The following is an 18,577-nucleotide window of genomic DNA, read 5'->3' on the forward strand; positions in this document are numbered from 1 at the left end:
TTTGAACCGTTTGAAGGTACCTCTTAGATATCAGGCAATGCAAAATCATGCTCAGGATTTCTAACTGTCATTCTACATACAGATTTCTGTAATTCCTGAATTTCCTTTAAGCTTCAAGCTTACGAGTCTCCCCTGAAATCTTGGTCACGGAAGTTAAAAACAGGAAGAAAAGGAAAAGAAACATCAAGGAATAAAAAGAAACGGACATAAGAGAAGAGCTGTGTTCTACGGAAACACGTTGTCAAGTACGTTAGCTATCATCGGATAAAGATGAGGCAAACTAAAATATGGAATTTAAAAATTCAATTTGTGCGCCTTTCTTGTTCCTTGTTAGAAGCTTGCCAACTATCATTATTATTTTTATTATCATACAATTCTGTGAAAGTTTGGTAATTACCGCATCCCATTCGTCACTTGTATATTTTTTTTTTTAAATGAATAAATAAATCTTCAAAAACCAGTCTCTCTACTTCATTTCTAGCTCCAAATAATTTTTTTTGAGTCTTCTACCCTGTATTGCATTTCTTTTAAATGCTTCGATAAAGCTGGCACCGAATTTTCCGCTTTTGAATCTCTAATATGTTCGTTTACTCGGACTTTTAGGTTTCTTTTCGTTTTGCCTATATAACTCTCTTGGCAACTGTATTTTATTTCATAAATACCTGTTTTTGCCATCGGAATCCGTGTAATAACCCTTAATTAAAAAAAAAAAAAAAAGTTTTGAGGGATTTAAGGCGTGTGGAAACCGTATTCTGTATAAATTCTACTTAGTGCAGTTGTCAATCTGGAAAAATAAGCAATACCACCCATTTTTATTCTTTATGTCGGTTTTAAGTTTACCGGAATTTGAATTCCCTTTAACCTGATTATATCAATTATTTAATAATGAGACTGGGTACCCATTCAAACTACCAGCTTCATCAGGTATCCAATCTCTGTTTGTAGATTAATTTTTAAGGAATTAAGACAGATATTATGCCTCTTTATAAGGCATAATAATAAATTCATCCCTAGTGTCCACCACAAGCCCACAGCCTATATTCATTATAAATCTGCACATTCAGCAGGTACCAAAACTAACATTTGGAAGAATTTCTTTTTGTGTGCCAACGTTTTATTTACTTAAAAACATAAACTAATTATTTGCTGAGCAAAACTATATATTTTCATAAAAATTCAACACGTGTTACAGTTTCGCTAACTAACTTTTTGGCTTCATCAGACACTATGTCAACAGAAACATAGTGTCTGATGAAGCCAAAGAGTTAGATGGCGAAACTGTAACACGTGTTGAATTTTAATGAAAATATATAGTTTTGCTCAGCAAATAATTAGTTTATATTTAATTATAACAAAGCAAAGCTTCTACTTATGGAAAATATCCTTAAAAAGAAATTTACAGACAGAGGTTGAATACCTGATGAAGCTGGGTAGCTTTAGTGGGCGCCCAGCCTCACTGTTAAATAATTGGTATAATTAGGTTAAAAGGAATTATTTAAGTTCCGATAAACCTGAAACCGACATAACAGATTAAAAAAAAAAAAAAAAAAAAAAAAAAAATTGAATTGCCTATTTGTCCCAGACTGGCAACTGCATTAAATAGAACCTATGTACCATATGTTTTCATATAGCCTTAAAGCCCCCAAAACTTTGGAAAAACATTACCCAACTTAAGAGTTATTACACAGATTCCAATGAAAAATCGGGTATTTATGAAATAAAATACAGCTGCCAAGAGAGTTATGTAGGCAAAACGAACATAAATCTAAAAGTCCCAGTAAAGGAGCATATTAGAGATTTAAAAGCGGAAATTTCGGTGTCAGGTTTAACGAAGTATTAAAGAAATGCAACACAGGGTAAAAGACTCAAAAAGGTTTATTTGGAGGTAGAAATGAAGTAGGAAGCCTGGTTTTTTAAGATTTATTTATTAATTAAAAAAAAACGAAATTAAATTTATATAAGTGATGGTTGAGTGACGAATGTGATACGGTAATTACAAAATTTTCACAGCATTCGCATGGCAATAAAAATAATAATGATAGTTGGAAACCTTCTAATAAGAAACAAGAAAGGCGCACAAATTGAGTCTGCCATATTTTAGTTTGCATCGTCTTTATCTGTTGATAGCTGACGTACTTGATAACGTGCTTCCGTACAACACGTTTATCCTTTGATGTTTTTGTTCTTTTCCTTCCTGTGTTTAACCTCCGTGACCAAGACGCCAGGGGAGAGTCGAAAACTTGAAAGCTTAAAGAAAATTCAGAAATTACAGAAATCTGCAAGTAGATTTATACCTTTTAGATATCACGTCGATATTAGTGTTTGTGTTTCGAGGCCAAGAATTCATCTCCCCTTGGTTGTTAAAGCATTGCGACTGTAGAAAGTGAGCCAGAGCCCAGAAGAAGTAATTATCTGAAAGTGCAAAATCTGGATTATATACTGGGTATAGAGTCAATTTTATTCTCTAAAGATCTTTGAATTTATTCCGGGTTCTTTTAGAAGTATAAGGTTCTGTGATGTCTTGCTGCAAAAATGACCCACTTTGTGCTCATCATCACAAGGTATTTCTGACACACAATGAGATAATTCGCTCCAAGTGTTCGAAGCACAAGTGGGATTGATGATTCAACCGTCTGGAATGAACTTGAAATGTATTAACCCACAATATTCCCACCGGATGCAATACGTAACCTTGCGTTCAATACGCCTGCTCTTAGACAGGATCCGATTTAATCACTGCTTATGCAGTTAACACTTCGGAACAAAATCACTTTTCACCGCAAGTTATTACTGTCTTCAAGAAACACAGATCATGAGGATTTTCCACTAGTTTTTTAAACATATTCTTTAATGCGATAACTTCGGAACCACCGAAGTCAAGATGACGAACTATACTATTTGCCACTATGGCTTGGCGCAAGACTTTGGAAGCCACGGTTTCCGGCCTACCTGATATTCACTGATCTACGAGATCCTTGTAATTCAAGAAAAAGTTCTCGAACCGTCTCCTCACTGTGCTGTTATCAATTATTTCTTTACCTTTCTAGCAACAGATGTTTCAGGATACTTCCGGAACGTCATGGCAAATTTCGAACTCGTAATGCAAACGTTCCCGAATTGTACGTTCACCTTTGCAGTTATCAAGTCACACTCGGAAGTAATTACCACTTTCAAAGCACTATCTACTCCCAAGCTACTGAACACCTTCGACAACTTGAACGTTACAGTTATGTCACATACAAAACCACAAACGATGCACGTACGCCAAAATTGCAAGACTTACGACTTGGCCTTATATTTAGTTTGCAATCATAGAATCTTCGATAAGAAGCAAATAATTTTCGCTATTCCCAGGGTTTCTGTTTCAAACACGTTGACACAATATAACAAGAAAGAAAGAAGAATTACGTTAATATAGTAACTTTTACTATCTGCTAGGATTACAACATACACAAAAATGTCAGTTAGTTTCTTTAACTTTGCTAACGTTCATATTAGGCTCTTTGAATAGAATATTTGCTGTTCGTACAAAAATGAGAAGTCGAGAATGTAATCAAGTGTATTTTTATGCTACAAGAAAGGGCAGATTTCGGCTTTTCGACTTTGAATTAACGATTTTTCCTAGCCTACAAATTTGAATTTAGGACTATATCCTCCAGGAATATCAAATCACAAACTGTTTAACTTTCAGAGACTGATGAGGTTGTTCGGATACTGCACTATCGAACAACACAAATTATAAATTTAATTGACAGTTTGACCTTACAGCTAAGCAAACCAATGTCATTTTAGGAAAATCAAGTTGGTAATTAAATAAATAGTTCAAAAAAGCCAAAGACTTTTTTCTCTCCACTTCTATTTTTAACCACCGTGAACGAGAGTCGAGGAATTGGCCAAAAGCTATGTAACGCAGGAATATACATTTTTCTTTTTTAAAAGTATTGTTTCGGATTTATTCTACTTCTGTTAAAATGTTACTCTTCGACAAACTTCTAAACAAACATTTGAATCAAATTTACCAACATTACTGGAAGTAGTTAATTATAATGATATTTATTTCCTACTGCTTTTGACAGAGTCTAACAATGGTGGGATACGAACTGAGTTAAATTTCTAAGAGAAACGTAAGTATGGAATCATGTAACTTATATCTGTTCCGGTAACGTAAAACCACGCGCAGGAATTCTAACTATCATTCTATTTACATCCTTCTGTAATTCCTGAATATTATTTGTATCTCCGAGTTCTCGACTCCTTCTGGAGTCCTGGTCAAGGAGAATAAGAACAGGAAGAAGAAAATTTTTTAAAAAAATCAAATAAAATGGAACAGACTTACCAAGGGAAGAGCTGTGCTGGAAAACACGTTGTCAAGTACACCGCTTAAACGAATAGTGATGATGTAGGCTGCAATGTGGCGGAGTTGATTTGGGGACACTTTTGTTTTTTGGTAAGAAGTTGCCAGTTCATTATATTATTTTCTTTGTTATGGAAATGCTGTGAGAATTTTGTAATTAACGTTTCTCATTTATTGCTTAACCATTCCTTATCCAAATTTATTTATTTATTTATTTTTTCTGTGAATAAATAAATTTTCAAATACGAATCTCTCCACTTCATTTCTGACCACCAATAAAATTTCTCCATCTTCTCCTTTATGCTGTGCTTCTTTTAGATGTTTCGACAAAGTAGAAAGACAATGAAGTTCAATGTATTTCATTAAAATACATGTATTTGAAAACATTTAGTAACATAGTTGAATGATTCAGTGATTTGAAGTTACGTTTCTGGCTTCATACAGTAATTTGCCAATAAGGAGACTGATACATCACAGAAGAGAAATTTCACGAGACTCTAAGTTCATATATACACAAAATGGCTCAACCGCTAACAGCTAAAAATTTGACCAATGTACAGTTTTATTTAATCTGAAAAATTTAATGAACTGAAAGAATTTTTATCTAAAATGTCTTCATAACGTTTCGAAACACCGCCATAGGCCTCTTTGGCAGGTTATACGAACAAAAGACAAAATGAAATGGAGAGGCACTTTGAACAATTCCGTTGTGAAGACATTTTGGATCAACTGAAAGGTTTGTGTTGGGTTGTATTTCTTGAAGCCAAGAGGTATTTATTTCCTATGATGCCGAGTATTACTTAATAAGCTGGTTCACTTAAAGAAGTGACTATTAATGAATGTAAAAACCATATTCACTTTCTATCTACCTTTAATACTCGTATCTCATTGCGTCACTGAGTACATTATCGTACCCTACTGCAACCACTGAAGTCAATGACACTAATTCTTCCACAAGCTTATTTGTTCAGCCACTTATGGCTTTCTCTCCTATAATCACATGTGCAACTTATGGCTCAAATCTCAATATTAACAAGGGTTTTCAAGAACTTCATGCACACATTATATATAACATAGTTTCGCTATTCACTTGTCATTCAATCTCTCAAGACACTGTCCGAAACCTTACAAACATTAACAGTGAATGTGTAGTTTCTTTCAGTTTATGGTGAACAGCTATTCTCGTTAGCAATCTCTGGCTAAGAATTTAACCCAATCCATAATCCATTACGCCACTGCACCCAGGAGAACGAAAATTTAACACAGGTACAATATGGCACATTTTATTAAGATTAACCAATGCTCGCCTTTGATTGTTCTAGGAACCCTAATCGGATCAGGGTTAGGATTTTGGTTCCCAGTACACAAAAAAGGTGAGTGTTACTTAATCTTAATGAAAATAAAAACTGTTAAAATATCAGCCGAAGTTCAATCACTTTACTAACATTTAAGGTAATAAGGATTATGGGTGCCCGAAGAAAATTTTCTAGAGGGGGGGGGGGCTCAAATCCCTGGTTGCTATATTACGTTTGCTATTTTTTATTTGTAATAAAAAAAACCTTAAGAAATTTAATACATTTTCGTGAGCCAGGGGGGGGGGGCTCGGGCCCAAACCTGCCCTTCCCTTCGGGCGCCCATGATGTGGATCCCATTTATAAATTCTCTCTTTACCGCTTACTATTAGAAATCTGTAAGTGTCCTAATTACGCACAATATTAATAGAAAATCTCAACCTCATCAGAATTACCCTCTTAATTTACAGTTTATTTTGCACATGTTGGTAAAAAGTACTCTTTATTGATAAAATTTTAATGATCGCTGTCAATGGATGCTATTGCCTATTGTAATTTTCAAGGCTATGGCCAATAATGTCGGTTATAGTGCTTTAAAGATAAGTCAGTTTAAAATTCCGAATATATTCGTTTTGTCAAAATGTAAATATCCAGGCTGGAAAATAATTTGTGAAGTGAGCATTTTACAATAAATTACAATCGAAAACTCTTAAAAACTGTGTGGGAGGGAAAATATAAACAAAGGAAATGCACATTCCATGCCATTTACAATGCTTTAAGATAAGATCTTTCAAAACCCCAAGATAATTCCATTTCTTTCTGCCGCTGACAATATTCTCGCTTTCTGGTTCACTGCACTCTAGGTGTACTTCAGTAAATTAAAATCTTACAAACAATCAAGATTGTCATGGAATGAATTGTCAATAATCCTTTTTCCACCTCCTTAATGTTTGAACTTAGTAACAGCCAGCTCATTGTGAAAGTGAACATTACCAGCGTGGGTTACGTTACCATCTTGAACCTATAAACGTAATTAGCAGTAGCATACCGCAAATTCGCGGTTTAAACAAAAATCACAGAATATTTTAAAATGTCTGTCCGTATATACTCGCGATTTTAATTTTTTGTAAGAACTAAAAACCCGAAGTAATTCGGGACTTTAAGTTAAGGAAAAACTATTACTACCCTTGGAATCGATCGATAAAATTTTCAGTACTTACCGACATGAAAGACAAGATCAGGTCTCTGTCGTAGTTCCAACAGTATATTCTCGTTTTCATCATAATTCGACTTCGAACTAAATCTTCCAAGGAATTCTCTTTTCACAATATCCAATTGAGTCATTGGTTTCCCGTCATCAGATTCATCTTCATCGCATTCCACATCATTAGCTTTCAGACTCCGTATATTCATCAATTGGCCTTCAACATTATCGTCATTGGATTTCACAACAAACGTAAGGTCTTCATATAAACTATTAGGCTTTGGTTCACTCCATCGAAATAAAATAGATAGGACCAGGCCCATTAAGTACATGAACAGCACACAAAGATATGAAGGTAACAACAAACCCTGAGTTAGTCTCTGGACAGTATCATAGTCGATAGCTTGGAAAATAGCATTGCAGAGATATAATGTTGTTTCGAAATCCGCAGAATCTTCAAAAAATTTGTTCTTTATGAAACGGTAGATGTGATCATCTTCATCTACTTTCAACATCGTCTGAAATATAAAGAAAATAAAAGTACGAAGGAAGCACAGGAACTGTAATCTATTATATTAAAATGCTGCAATAACAATTAAAAGCGTCCGAGCTCCAACATATAACTATGGCTTTCAAAACTTTCATTTACGGTTATGTGTGATTTCACATTTAACAGAGACAAACAGTTTAAGTACGACTACTTTAAATAAATCAGTTAACTAGATCTTTTTCATAAAGTTTATGATATAAAATTGTTGTTCAAAGCCTTTGCATTTTAATAAGCCATCTCTAAAATCAATGCACATGAATTGTGCTTTCATCTTCCGAATTCTTTTGAACTATATGTTGTGGACATTTATATGTTTGTGGTCAATCCTTTCGACAATGAGATCTCGGAAACTACAGGCTCTAGAAAGATGACGTTTTCACTGATCGATTGGAAATTTTGCGTAGATTGTCCAGTTCTAATTGAATATTTAAAAAACATGGCCGTTATTTCTTTATTACATTTTTTAGGGTACACTGGAAGCGTTGAAATTTAAAAAAAAACTAAAGCATCATATCCTATGCGTTATACATTTTAACACCACGCTGTTGTATATAGGGGTTACATATGTCTCAGGCGTTTATTTCATGGCCAAATAATAAAAAAGGAACGATAACCATTTCTTCAGTCTAACCAGTAAGATGAATCTTTTTTTTTTTTTTGAGTGTTTTACCCAATAAACACCATATATAACTGCCATTATAATTAATTGTGTATGTAATGTATTTGCTTATTACATACTGCATGCAAGAAGAAAGAAAACACTGGTCATACATGAATTAGAAACTCCAACCGGAAGTAGGCTCAAATCTTGCAAACGGTGCGAGATATTGAGCTCCCCTTTATGATACGCCTTGCCGATTTTTTTTAAAAGACTTTTTTCCCTTGTGTCTGTAAAGGGACATGTACAGATGTTGTGAGGAATGAGAAGGATATTTATGCTCATATGCGAATGATGCGCTGTGTAGAGAGCGAGGTTCAGCTAGTCTATGTATTAAAATGCTAAAAAAGTTTATGTGTTTGTGGACGTTCATACGTTAGTGGCCAATCCTTTCGACAGTGAGTTCTCGGGAATCATAGCCTCTAGAAAGACGCCGTTTTCACTGATCAATTGTAAATTTTGTGTAGATTGTTCAGTTCTAATTGAATATTTAAAACAACATGGCCATTATTTCTTTATTACATATTGTAGGGGTAGTGTTGAAATTTTAAAAAAGCCCCCCATATCCTCGAGTTATACATTCCAACACAACATATTTGTATACAGGCGTTTGTTTCATGACCAAAACATAATGAAAAACAAAGGAATGAATCTTTATTGTTTGGAGTGTTTTGCCCAATTAATACCATATATCACTGACATTATAATTAATTGTGTGTGTAGTGTATTTGATTATCACATACTGCATGCAAAAAGAAAGAAAACACTGATCGCACATAAATTAGAAACTCCGATCTGAAGTAGTCACAAAAGTTGCAAACGGTGCGAGATATTGAAACAATAATCGAAAAAATCTCCCCTTTATGGTACCCCTTGCCGATTCTTATAAGACGTCTTTCACTTGTGTCTGTAAAAAGGAATATATTGTGAGGAATGACATGGAGATTCATACTCATATGTGAATGATGCGTTGTGTAGATAGCACAGGTTCAGCTAGTAACAATGAAACTCCAACATTCATCTAAAGAATTCGAGTAAAAACCAATTACAAACAGTTTCAGCGATAAATTATCTTAGTACAGCAATGCATCTTTTCGAAAAACCTACGTTGCTCGAATAACTACAATTGTGACAAATCATCTTCCCTGTAGAAAAATAATGGATGTGAGTTGATAAAAAGAATCTTGCTTAGGTTTCCTTGTTTTACAACCTGGGCTGTCTTACCATTTCCAGTGTCAAGACTTGGAGCAAATAAAAGTTGACAAATTATTCATATTATTCATATGTACACAAAAGTACTAAATCAATCCACACCACTTGGTATATATATATATATAACTGATACCATCGCTCGTGAAACAATAATTGTAATCTTAATTTGGTTAATTTGAAATGTTAACTGATATGTCGAAAATAATCAGTTGCTGACTAACTCATAATTTTCCCACATCGTAATTTATTAAAGCAAAAATGTTCAAACTCTGTTTTTACCCTTATTCCACCAATTATTCTTACGAATAGTTTCCACTCGGATGTTTTAGGAAAGTCTTGGTAAGTGTATTACTTGATAGCGTTCTATTGTCTCATTAAATACCGATAATGACAGAGAAACTTTATAGCTCAAACATCTGAACTCAATTTTTAACTTTATAGCTCAAACATCTGAACTCAATTTTTATTAGAGTATTGCAAACTGAGATTTTAAGTAATGGTGACACTTGTGATATATTTTAGGTTCAGGTGTAATCATAATTGGATTTTAAAGTTCGGTTTGTGCCCATAAGAATACTAAGGAAAGGAAATGATTTTTCATTGAAACTTGTAAATGGAACTGGAGAATGGTAAACGTAGGGGGATACAGGTACATTTGGGAGAGGAGAATGCTAAACATTTGCATAGATGTTCATTTTACTTCGACCTCACTCACCCTCGCCCTCGCAGTAGAAGTTGGCCCTCGCCCTCGCGAATGAAATTGTCCATCGCCCTCTCGCGCCCTCACCCTCGCTGTCGAAACTTGTCCTCGCCCTCGCGCACCCTCGCCCTCGCGGCCAAAACTTGTCCTCGCCCTCGCGCACCCTCACCCTTGCCATCGAAGCTTGTCCTCGTCCTCGCGCAACCTCGTCCTCGCTGCCGAAACTTGTCCTCGCCCTCGCGCACCCTCGCCCTCGCCGTCGAAGCTTGTCCTCGCCCTCGTGCACCCTCACCCTCGCTGTCGAAGCTTCTCCTCGCCCTCGCCCTTTTCGTCGAAGCTTTTCCTCGCCCTCGCGCACTCTCACCCTCGCCATCGAAGCTTGTCCTCGCCCTCGCGATAGGAGTTGTTTATTATCCTCGCTCGCCCTCGCCTTCGTGCTCAACAGTTTTCCTCGCCCTCGCGCACCCTCGCCCTCATATCATTGAGGGCGAGGTTAATTGAGGGTGAGGAGGCCTCGAGAGGGCCTCCTTCATGAGGATCAGAGCATCAATTATTCAACCTATTTGTGAATTATTTCCTCATCGTCAGTGGCGGATCCAGGGGGGGGGGGCGATCGCTCCCCGCCCAGAAGAGGAAACTTCTTTATTTTATGTATACAAATAAAACGCATCCCAGAGTTTGGAGCTCTTAAGAGTAGCTTTAAGTAGCAGTATTACAACCCACCACCTCCACCAGAAGTCCGTCCTGGATCCGCCCTTGCTTAACATACGTCCTAAAGAAAGGAAACTAAACATATCATCGTATAACTTACTGTGGAACACCTAAAATGGAACAACTGTTACAATGGAGATCTCGGTCGATAGTGACGTTTACATCATTTATCAACAGTATCCAATGCCTTTACTTCAAAATGTTCCTTGAACTACGATGCAAGCATAAGTATTCAGCCACACACGGGCGGCTCTCATGAGGGTGAGGGTGAAATCAAGGTTTGATGAGTGGCGGTAGAGCGACTGCCGCGGACTATCTGTCAGAATTTGACAGTCAACACGTTGGCCATCCCTGATGTATGTAACGTAACTGAGGAATTTGAACAAATTCAAAGGGAAAGATCTAAAGAGCTTAATTTTGAAACTCCGTCAGCAAACAAATAAAATACTTCAGAACACTATTGTTGAATTATAACTCGGAAATATATACCCACTCTAACCTATAACATGAATGACTTCATTGATTTGAATGTGAATCTAAGTTAATTGGCATTTTAAAATATAAACTGAAATGTGTCAATGTGCTTGTAAGGTTAATTTTGATGCTCAAATATTGTTAATATTCACCACTAATAGAGATACATTTGTCCTACCTTAACAATGTTAAAATTTTAAATTTTTTTCAATAATTGACATAAAAATGAAACTTTGTCTTAAGAAACTACCCTAGGGACCAATTTGTGCACTTTATCACTTTGGTCTTGGTTCATTTTTGGCAGCTATCATTGTTGGAAAGTTTATTTTCAGTAATTCCCACAATTATGAAATGATATCTTTCAAACGTTGTCTCAAGGATTCCTTACACTACAAATACGTAAAGGCAAATGAAAAAAGAAATCTTTAGTTTAAGATCCCACGATTATGCAAGCTAAATGCTAAAGGAGACAGAAGTGAATGATGAAAGAAATAGTTGAATGAGAATGTGGTAGGAAACAGGAGAATCTCCAGAAAACCCACGAACACGATGTCCTCCACCACGAACTTACTTGGACGGGAATCGAACATGCGACCTTTCGAACAAAGGTAATTTCTCTATCGCTGAGCCACCGTTCCTCCCTAAATGGCACGCTCAGAGCTTAGCGCCTCCAGGGGCCTTGGAAAGATTATCGAGCCTAAAATGATTTAGCACTGACTTTTATAAATCCACCAATTCAACAATTAATAATGTCGTGCAAACTTTAAGATTGTAGTAATGAAAGAAAAGATGAAATCTTTAGTTTAGCGCCCCAGAGTTATGTAACTGCTAAAGGAGATGGATGAAACTGCAAGTGAATGATGATGAAAGAAATGGTGGAACGGGAAAGTAAGAGAACAAACCTTTATTTTCTTTAGCACAAATAATTAAATGTGTAGATTAATTGATTTCCAGAAATTTTATTATAATTAGCAATTAAAAACTGAAAGGGCGATCACAAACTTTTCTTGCCCAGGACCTCGCAACAATTTGTTACACGCTGCCATACATCATTAAAACAGGAGTAGAGTGACCGAATTATTTTGCTCTGTGGTTGAAAAGTAATAATGCAAAACAGACAATTATTAACTTGAAGAGATAGGATAGTTTAAAAATTCTGGCTGGGGAATAAAATCTTCATTTTTACGTCCTACGATAATCGCAGTCTTGTAGCCAATCTGGAACGAAAGAGATTCAGCACACTGAAGATTCTTTGCGAATATCATTTCAATGTGAAATTCGAACAAAGATCTAAGCTTACCTTCATGCTTACGTTACGTCAAACAACTAACATATAAGGTGGAAATTATTCAACTTTTTTCATAAGATGTAATCCAGCTGACTAATTAAAATTTTATAAGCTTTATATGTTATATGTTGATTGATTAAATGTTGCACCTGATAATATGTAGTCGTTACTGCTTGTTACATAGTATTAGCGTGTGTAATGGTTGTATGGGGGAAAGGAGTGTTTAAACGCTAATATTCTAAAGTGAAATATTTACATAAAAATTAGGATAATTAAACATTTTCAATAACTCCCTCTTAGACTTCGACTCTGGTTATAGGTCGATTACCGGTGATTACTGAAAGTTAATGATATTGAAATATACAAAGGAAGTTAGTATAGTGTCTAGCAAGCATGTCTGCTTTGCAGCAAGTCTCAGGTTCGATTCCCTTGAGTGAAGTTTGAACGCATTATGGTGGTTCGGATCCTACCATAAACTATAGATTCACGTACCATTTAGCATCGGCATCGGTGATGAATTATAAAGGGACATTAACTCTAATACGTCAGAATACAGACAGATCGACTGATTCCCAGATATTCATAAGGAAAACTTATATTTTCCAAAACAGCAAATTACGTTAGTAGAGTGCTATTTTTTTCTAAATATAGATCATGAACGGTTTGAAATTATGTTTATTCTGTTGTGTGAGAACGTTTCTCTATAGTTAGAATTGAGGACATCTTCGAAAGTTCCCCTTCGGGAGGATGAACACTAAGAATCATGAAATTATAGGTGTAAACCTGAATGCAGTTTTACCCACTTATCTCAATAGTAATCTATGTCAATGTAAGGTCACTTGACAGGTCCAAATGTAAGATCACTTGACCAAAGGCTTAGATAATGTCCCCACAACCTCCACGATGCGGGGCCACCAACTCCAGGGATGTAAAATATATAGAAAATGTTTAGAAAGTAGAGGCGAAAAACTAGGGGCTGCAGCGGGCAGGGGCTGTGTTGCAATAATAGACTATCAAAAACTTCCTGCTCAAGTCCTAAAATTTCACACGGCGTACACCATAGTCCTAAAATTTTCACAGAGTATACGCTAGTCTTAAAAATTTCACAGGTTATATATGCTAGTTTTGAATATAGTACTACACGCCTTGAAGCAGAAAGTATGCGCAAATGACTAAGATTGAGCAATACACCTTCGTATACTCTCGACTACACCCCTGAATATATGCTTTTATTTTCTTAGTTTGCTTACATACGTGTGACGAAAATCTGGGAGGAACGCGACCACCCAAGCCCCTCGTTACGACGCCCATGATTAGATGAACCATAGCCGAATACTTCAGGTAGTTTTGCTTCTTTATTTCTAAGTTTTCCTATGCTTTGCTGACTAAATATCAGTTGTCAGGGAGCTTTAAAACTTGCGATATAGAACCAAATCATTCTATTTTAATATCCTATTCAGCGAAAAAAAAAAAATAATAATAATAATAAAAACGTCGATAATGAAGGGTAACAGATCACAGAAAGAAGCCTACTGGACGCCCAAAATAGTCTCCCTTTTCAAGACTGTGCGCTGCATATTCTTACACTATATTGAAAACGCTTTCAAAGATACCAATCTTAAAAAAATAAAAAATTAATAAATAAAATAAAAAAAAATAAATCTTTAGTTTAACATCCAACGGTTATGCCATCGATGGCTAAAGGAGACTGATGGAATTGCAAGTGAATGATGAAGAAAGAATAGGTGGAATGAGAAAACGGGAGGAAACGGAAAAATCCCGAGAAAACCCAAGTATACGCTATCGTCCTCCACGAACTCACTTGGCCTGGGATCGAACGAGTGACCCCTGAAACCAGAGATTGGCTGTACCACTGAGCCAACGTGCTCCCGTCCAATAATACCAATCGTGTTAATCGTTTAATTGCAATAAATATTTTCGTTTTTAGTTTTCAGTATTGACTTAATAGTTTTGTAACTGGGTACTTGGAAAACGGATAGGATTTCAATTAAAAACAGTTTGTGGGCTGGCCTAGATAGTTGCGATCTACACTTAACGTAATTATCTTAGAATAAGATTTTATTTACAAAATTGACATTGTCCTCGCCCTCGCGCACCCTCGCCCTTTTCGTCGAAGCTTTTCCTCGCCCTCGCGCACCCTCACCCTCGCCATCGAAGCTTGTCCTCGCCCTCGCGCACCATCGCCCTCGCTGCCGAAACTTGTCCTCGCCCTCGCCCTCTTCGTCGAAGCTTTTCCTCGCCCTCGCGCACCCTCACCCTCGCCATCGAAGCTTGTCCTCGCCCTCGCGCACCCTCACCCTCGCTGCCGAAACTTGTCCTCGCCCTCGCGCACCCTCACCCTCGCCATCGAGGCTTGTCCTCGCCCTCGCAGCCAAAACTTGTCCTCGCCCTCGCGCACCCTCACCCTCGCCATCGAAGCTTGTCCTCGCCCTCGCGGCCAAAACTTGTCCTCACCCTCGCGCTCCCTCGCCCTCGCGTCACTGTGGGCGAGGGAACTTGAGGGTGAGGATGCCCTCGAGAGGACAACCCTCGCGAGGGTGAACATCTCTGAACACTTGGGCACGTTTCGCTCAAATTCTTTGCGGGAATGGACACCCCTGTGTAGGATGATGATGATGATGATGATTATGATGATGATGACTACTACTATTATTATTATTATTATTAATAATAATAATAATAGTAAAAAACAGCCATCTCCATCGCTTTCATCAGGAGGTCTGGAAAACAAGTATTTTTTATGTATTTATTTATTTATTGAATAGTGGGCATATCAGAGTTGGCAATGAATGACTATGTTTTAATGCCAGGTATCCTCATCCGCAATAAATTGTTCGCATATACTATAACTTATTTTCATTAATAACTCGCTTTTCTGACTATATTATCGCTTCTTTGTGCTTTCCTTAACAAAGCAGTGTAATAATGCATAATTATTTATTATTTTAGAGAAAAAATAAAGCAAAATAAGAAAATTATAAGCAAAAAACCTTTAATCTTATGAAACCTTAGTGTGTCAAATAATTACACGAAGAATATCCCGTGGGAAAAAAGGGAAAATGACACAGGTATTAGGAAACACTCACTAACATGTGAAGCTATTGAACAGAAACATGAACTGAAGAGTCAACTACGTATTTCTGCGTTTAATATGCAATTCACACTTCATGCACAGTTCCAATATGCAAAATCAGTCAATATCTTCAGTTGAAATTACTGATATAGGGAGAAAATGACTATTTGAAACTTCAGGTGTGAACGTGCGCTTGGAGCGATATATGAGCATTATTACAACATATTCTTTCATGAATTGTCTCGGTAGTCAAGCGTGTTTAGTAGTGTTCTTGCAAGTCTAGCATCGGAGGGCGGCAGTTCGAATCTGCCTCCCGGCAGTTTTGATGTTTTTCAACATATGGAAACATTTCTTTAAATATAAAGTTCTGCTTTGAAGTGCTTGAAAAAAAAAATCAGATGAACTATCACGTTTCAAAGCCTGTTACATTTGTTCACCCTGTCATCATTTATATACGAAGACGCTAAAATGAGGAACGTTAACATTGTTATAATGGGAACAACTTTCTGATTTGAATACCAACCTTAAATCACACGTCCAAAATGAAAATTATTCATGTTCTGATACCTATTGTAATATACAGGTGTGTATATATAGAGAAAGAAAGAGAGAAAGTATGTGAGAGAGATAGAAAACAATATATGCTGTTATTTTAATTACAACGTAAAAAGTTATTACAATTCATAATCTGGATGTTTACAAAGCGATTTGAACGCTTGAAGCGACTTAATATTCATAAAGCATCTTTTTCTTGAAGTGTCGCAAATAGTCCAATGCTTTGTAATATGTGCCAAAGAAATAAATGCATGTTTTTAACAGGATAGTATCGTCTACCTTTTGCTTCAATTGATGGTATAAAATAATGTTGAGTTGATTTTAACATCCCTTTCAGCATCGAGGCTATATGAGACGTTTACCTACTGATTAGCGTGAAATCCGAACCACATGAGCTCACACCGGGAATCGAACCGGGTCTCTTACGTCAAAGGTGCGTATGCTAACCGCTTAGCTACGAAGGAACTCGGTATGAAACTAGAATAGCACATATTACTCCATATTATTTCACCGAAAGATTTCTGTTTTATGAACAGTTAAAATAGTATTTCTGGACACCGTAGCGAAAAATACAAAGAATAAACATAGTAGAAACGAAACCAAGAAATGAATTCAAAGTAAAGTGCTTTGCCTCTCTCGAATAAATCACTCAATGTATTACAAGTGCATATCTCGTGCATTTCCAGTAGAATTATTAAAACGTGCTGGCTTTATAACTTGGCTGTGTGGTCTAGTGGCTAGCATGTGTGCCTGTGGTGTACAGGGTACCGGGTTTGATTCCCGGTGGGAGAACTTTTGGAATTTTAAATGTTCTCGACGTGTCTGTGTTTGTGTCCCTATCATTCAAGGTTACTGTAAAACGTGTATAACCGAGTAGGAAATATACAGAAATTACTGATAAGGGGAAAGTAGACTTTGGTAAGTGAACTTCGGGGCCGCCTTTCGCGACGTAAATTAAGAAGAAAATAAGTGGGTTTAGCGAGGCGCTTGAAATTACAGTAATGATCGACGGTTCGGTTCCCAGTCCGGTTTTCTTTCAATATAAGGATATTTTATTTTTTCTAAATACAACGTTACATTTTTAACATTTGAATTGGTTATAAAAACAAAATCAGATAAGCTGTCAGCTTTCAAACCTGTCACTTTTATTCACCATCTGTTTGTATACGAAGATGACGCTATGGAAATGCTAGCACTACCAAAGTTCAAATAGATTTCTAAGTTAATATCAAATTGAAAACACACGCCCAAAATGAGAATATATGTTTCTGCTTTATATGTATAGTTCAATTATACCAAACAAAATCCGCTATCCCCATTCCCTTTGGCGGTAGGGGTAACTTTAAAATTTTAAAGTGGGACCCCCATTTCTTATTGGACATTTCGATTCTCCAGAAAAAAGTGACTGATTTCACCCAAAATTGAAAACAATTCCTTCACGGAGGAGGGGTAGCAAAACGTTATGAATATGTTTTTTGTCAGATCCGTGCTCTGTGGTCATACAGTTAGCATACTGGACTGCACAGTCAGAGATCCTGATTTCAATACCTAGTAACCCTAGGGGAACACCAAATGAGTACATAACAAGTAGTGACTATTTTCATGAATATATGCATCATATAAAAATCGCTTAAAATTTGATACTAAGATATTATTATTATTATTATCATTATTATTATTATTATTATTATTATTATTATTATTATTATTATTATTATTATTATTATTATTATTATTATTATGTTACATATTACTTGAGCTTATAATTAGGAAGACCTAGGCGCAGATGGGAGGACAATATTAAGATGGATCTCGCAGAAATAGGAATACAAAGTAGAAACTGGATCCAGTTAGCTAAGGATAGAAGTCAGTGGAGAACTTTTGTGAATGCGGCATTGAACCTCCGGGTTCCATAGGCCATAGAATTAGTTAGTTAGTTAGGAGGGTAAGTGTGCCTAAAGTCAGCCGTCTCCAGTAGTCAGACATTTTTCAGTAAAAAGCATATTAAATAAACATACAGTAGCTTGTTATCAAACAAATAATCAACTACAACTTAAATGAGAGCTCCAATATTCAACCTCATTTGTTCTGGCCTGGTGTGACTCCTCGTGGCAGAAAAGAAAAATTATCATTTGAGGTCTGCTGATGCAAGTGAGCAGTGCGCATTTTGTTAATAAAAAAAATAAGGAAGAAGCTTTACTTCAAAGTTAAGTTAAAATTATATTATTGTAAAATAGTACGAGTTATTGCTTTCTTCTATGCATGAATGTATCGTAGCTTATTAAAAATTCGTGGTTTATGATACAAAACAAGATATTGCGTAGAAATAAGGGGGGCTGACTACAAGTTGCATTTTTGATAACGTTTTCCGGTAGTCAGCCATTAGGGGTTGACTACTGGAAATGACTCTTCACTTCAATTTCCAATGGTCAGCCCCCCATTACTTTCAACGGACGACTACTGGATACATATACTCCAGTAGTCA

General features: G+C 36.4%; 1 protein-coding gene across 4 annotated transcripts in view; it reads right to left on the reverse strand.

The window, feature by feature from the left end:
- LOC145686626 (protein C-mannosyl-transferase DPY19L3-like) overlaps window positions 1-18,577 on the reverse strand; it is a 142,011-nt gene that overhangs the window by 66,833 nt on the left and 56,601 nt on the right. For all 4 annotated transcript variants that reach the window (XM_081760090.1, XM_081760089.1, XM_081760091.1 and 1 more), the window contains exon 8: window positions 6,867-7,368. In XM_081760090.1, the coding sequence (XP_081616216.1) occupies window positions 6,867-7,368 (502 nt within the window). The remainder of the gene's footprint in view (window positions 1-6,866; window positions 7,369-18,577) is intronic.

Source organism: Thermobia domestica, chromosome 5 (genome assembly GCF_964235325.1).
Source record: "Thermobia domestica chromosome 5, izTheDome1.hap1.1, whole genome shotgun sequence".
Taxonomy (NCBI): domain Eukaryota; kingdom Metazoa; phylum Arthropoda; class Insecta; order Zygentoma; family Lepismatidae; genus Thermobia; species Thermobia domestica.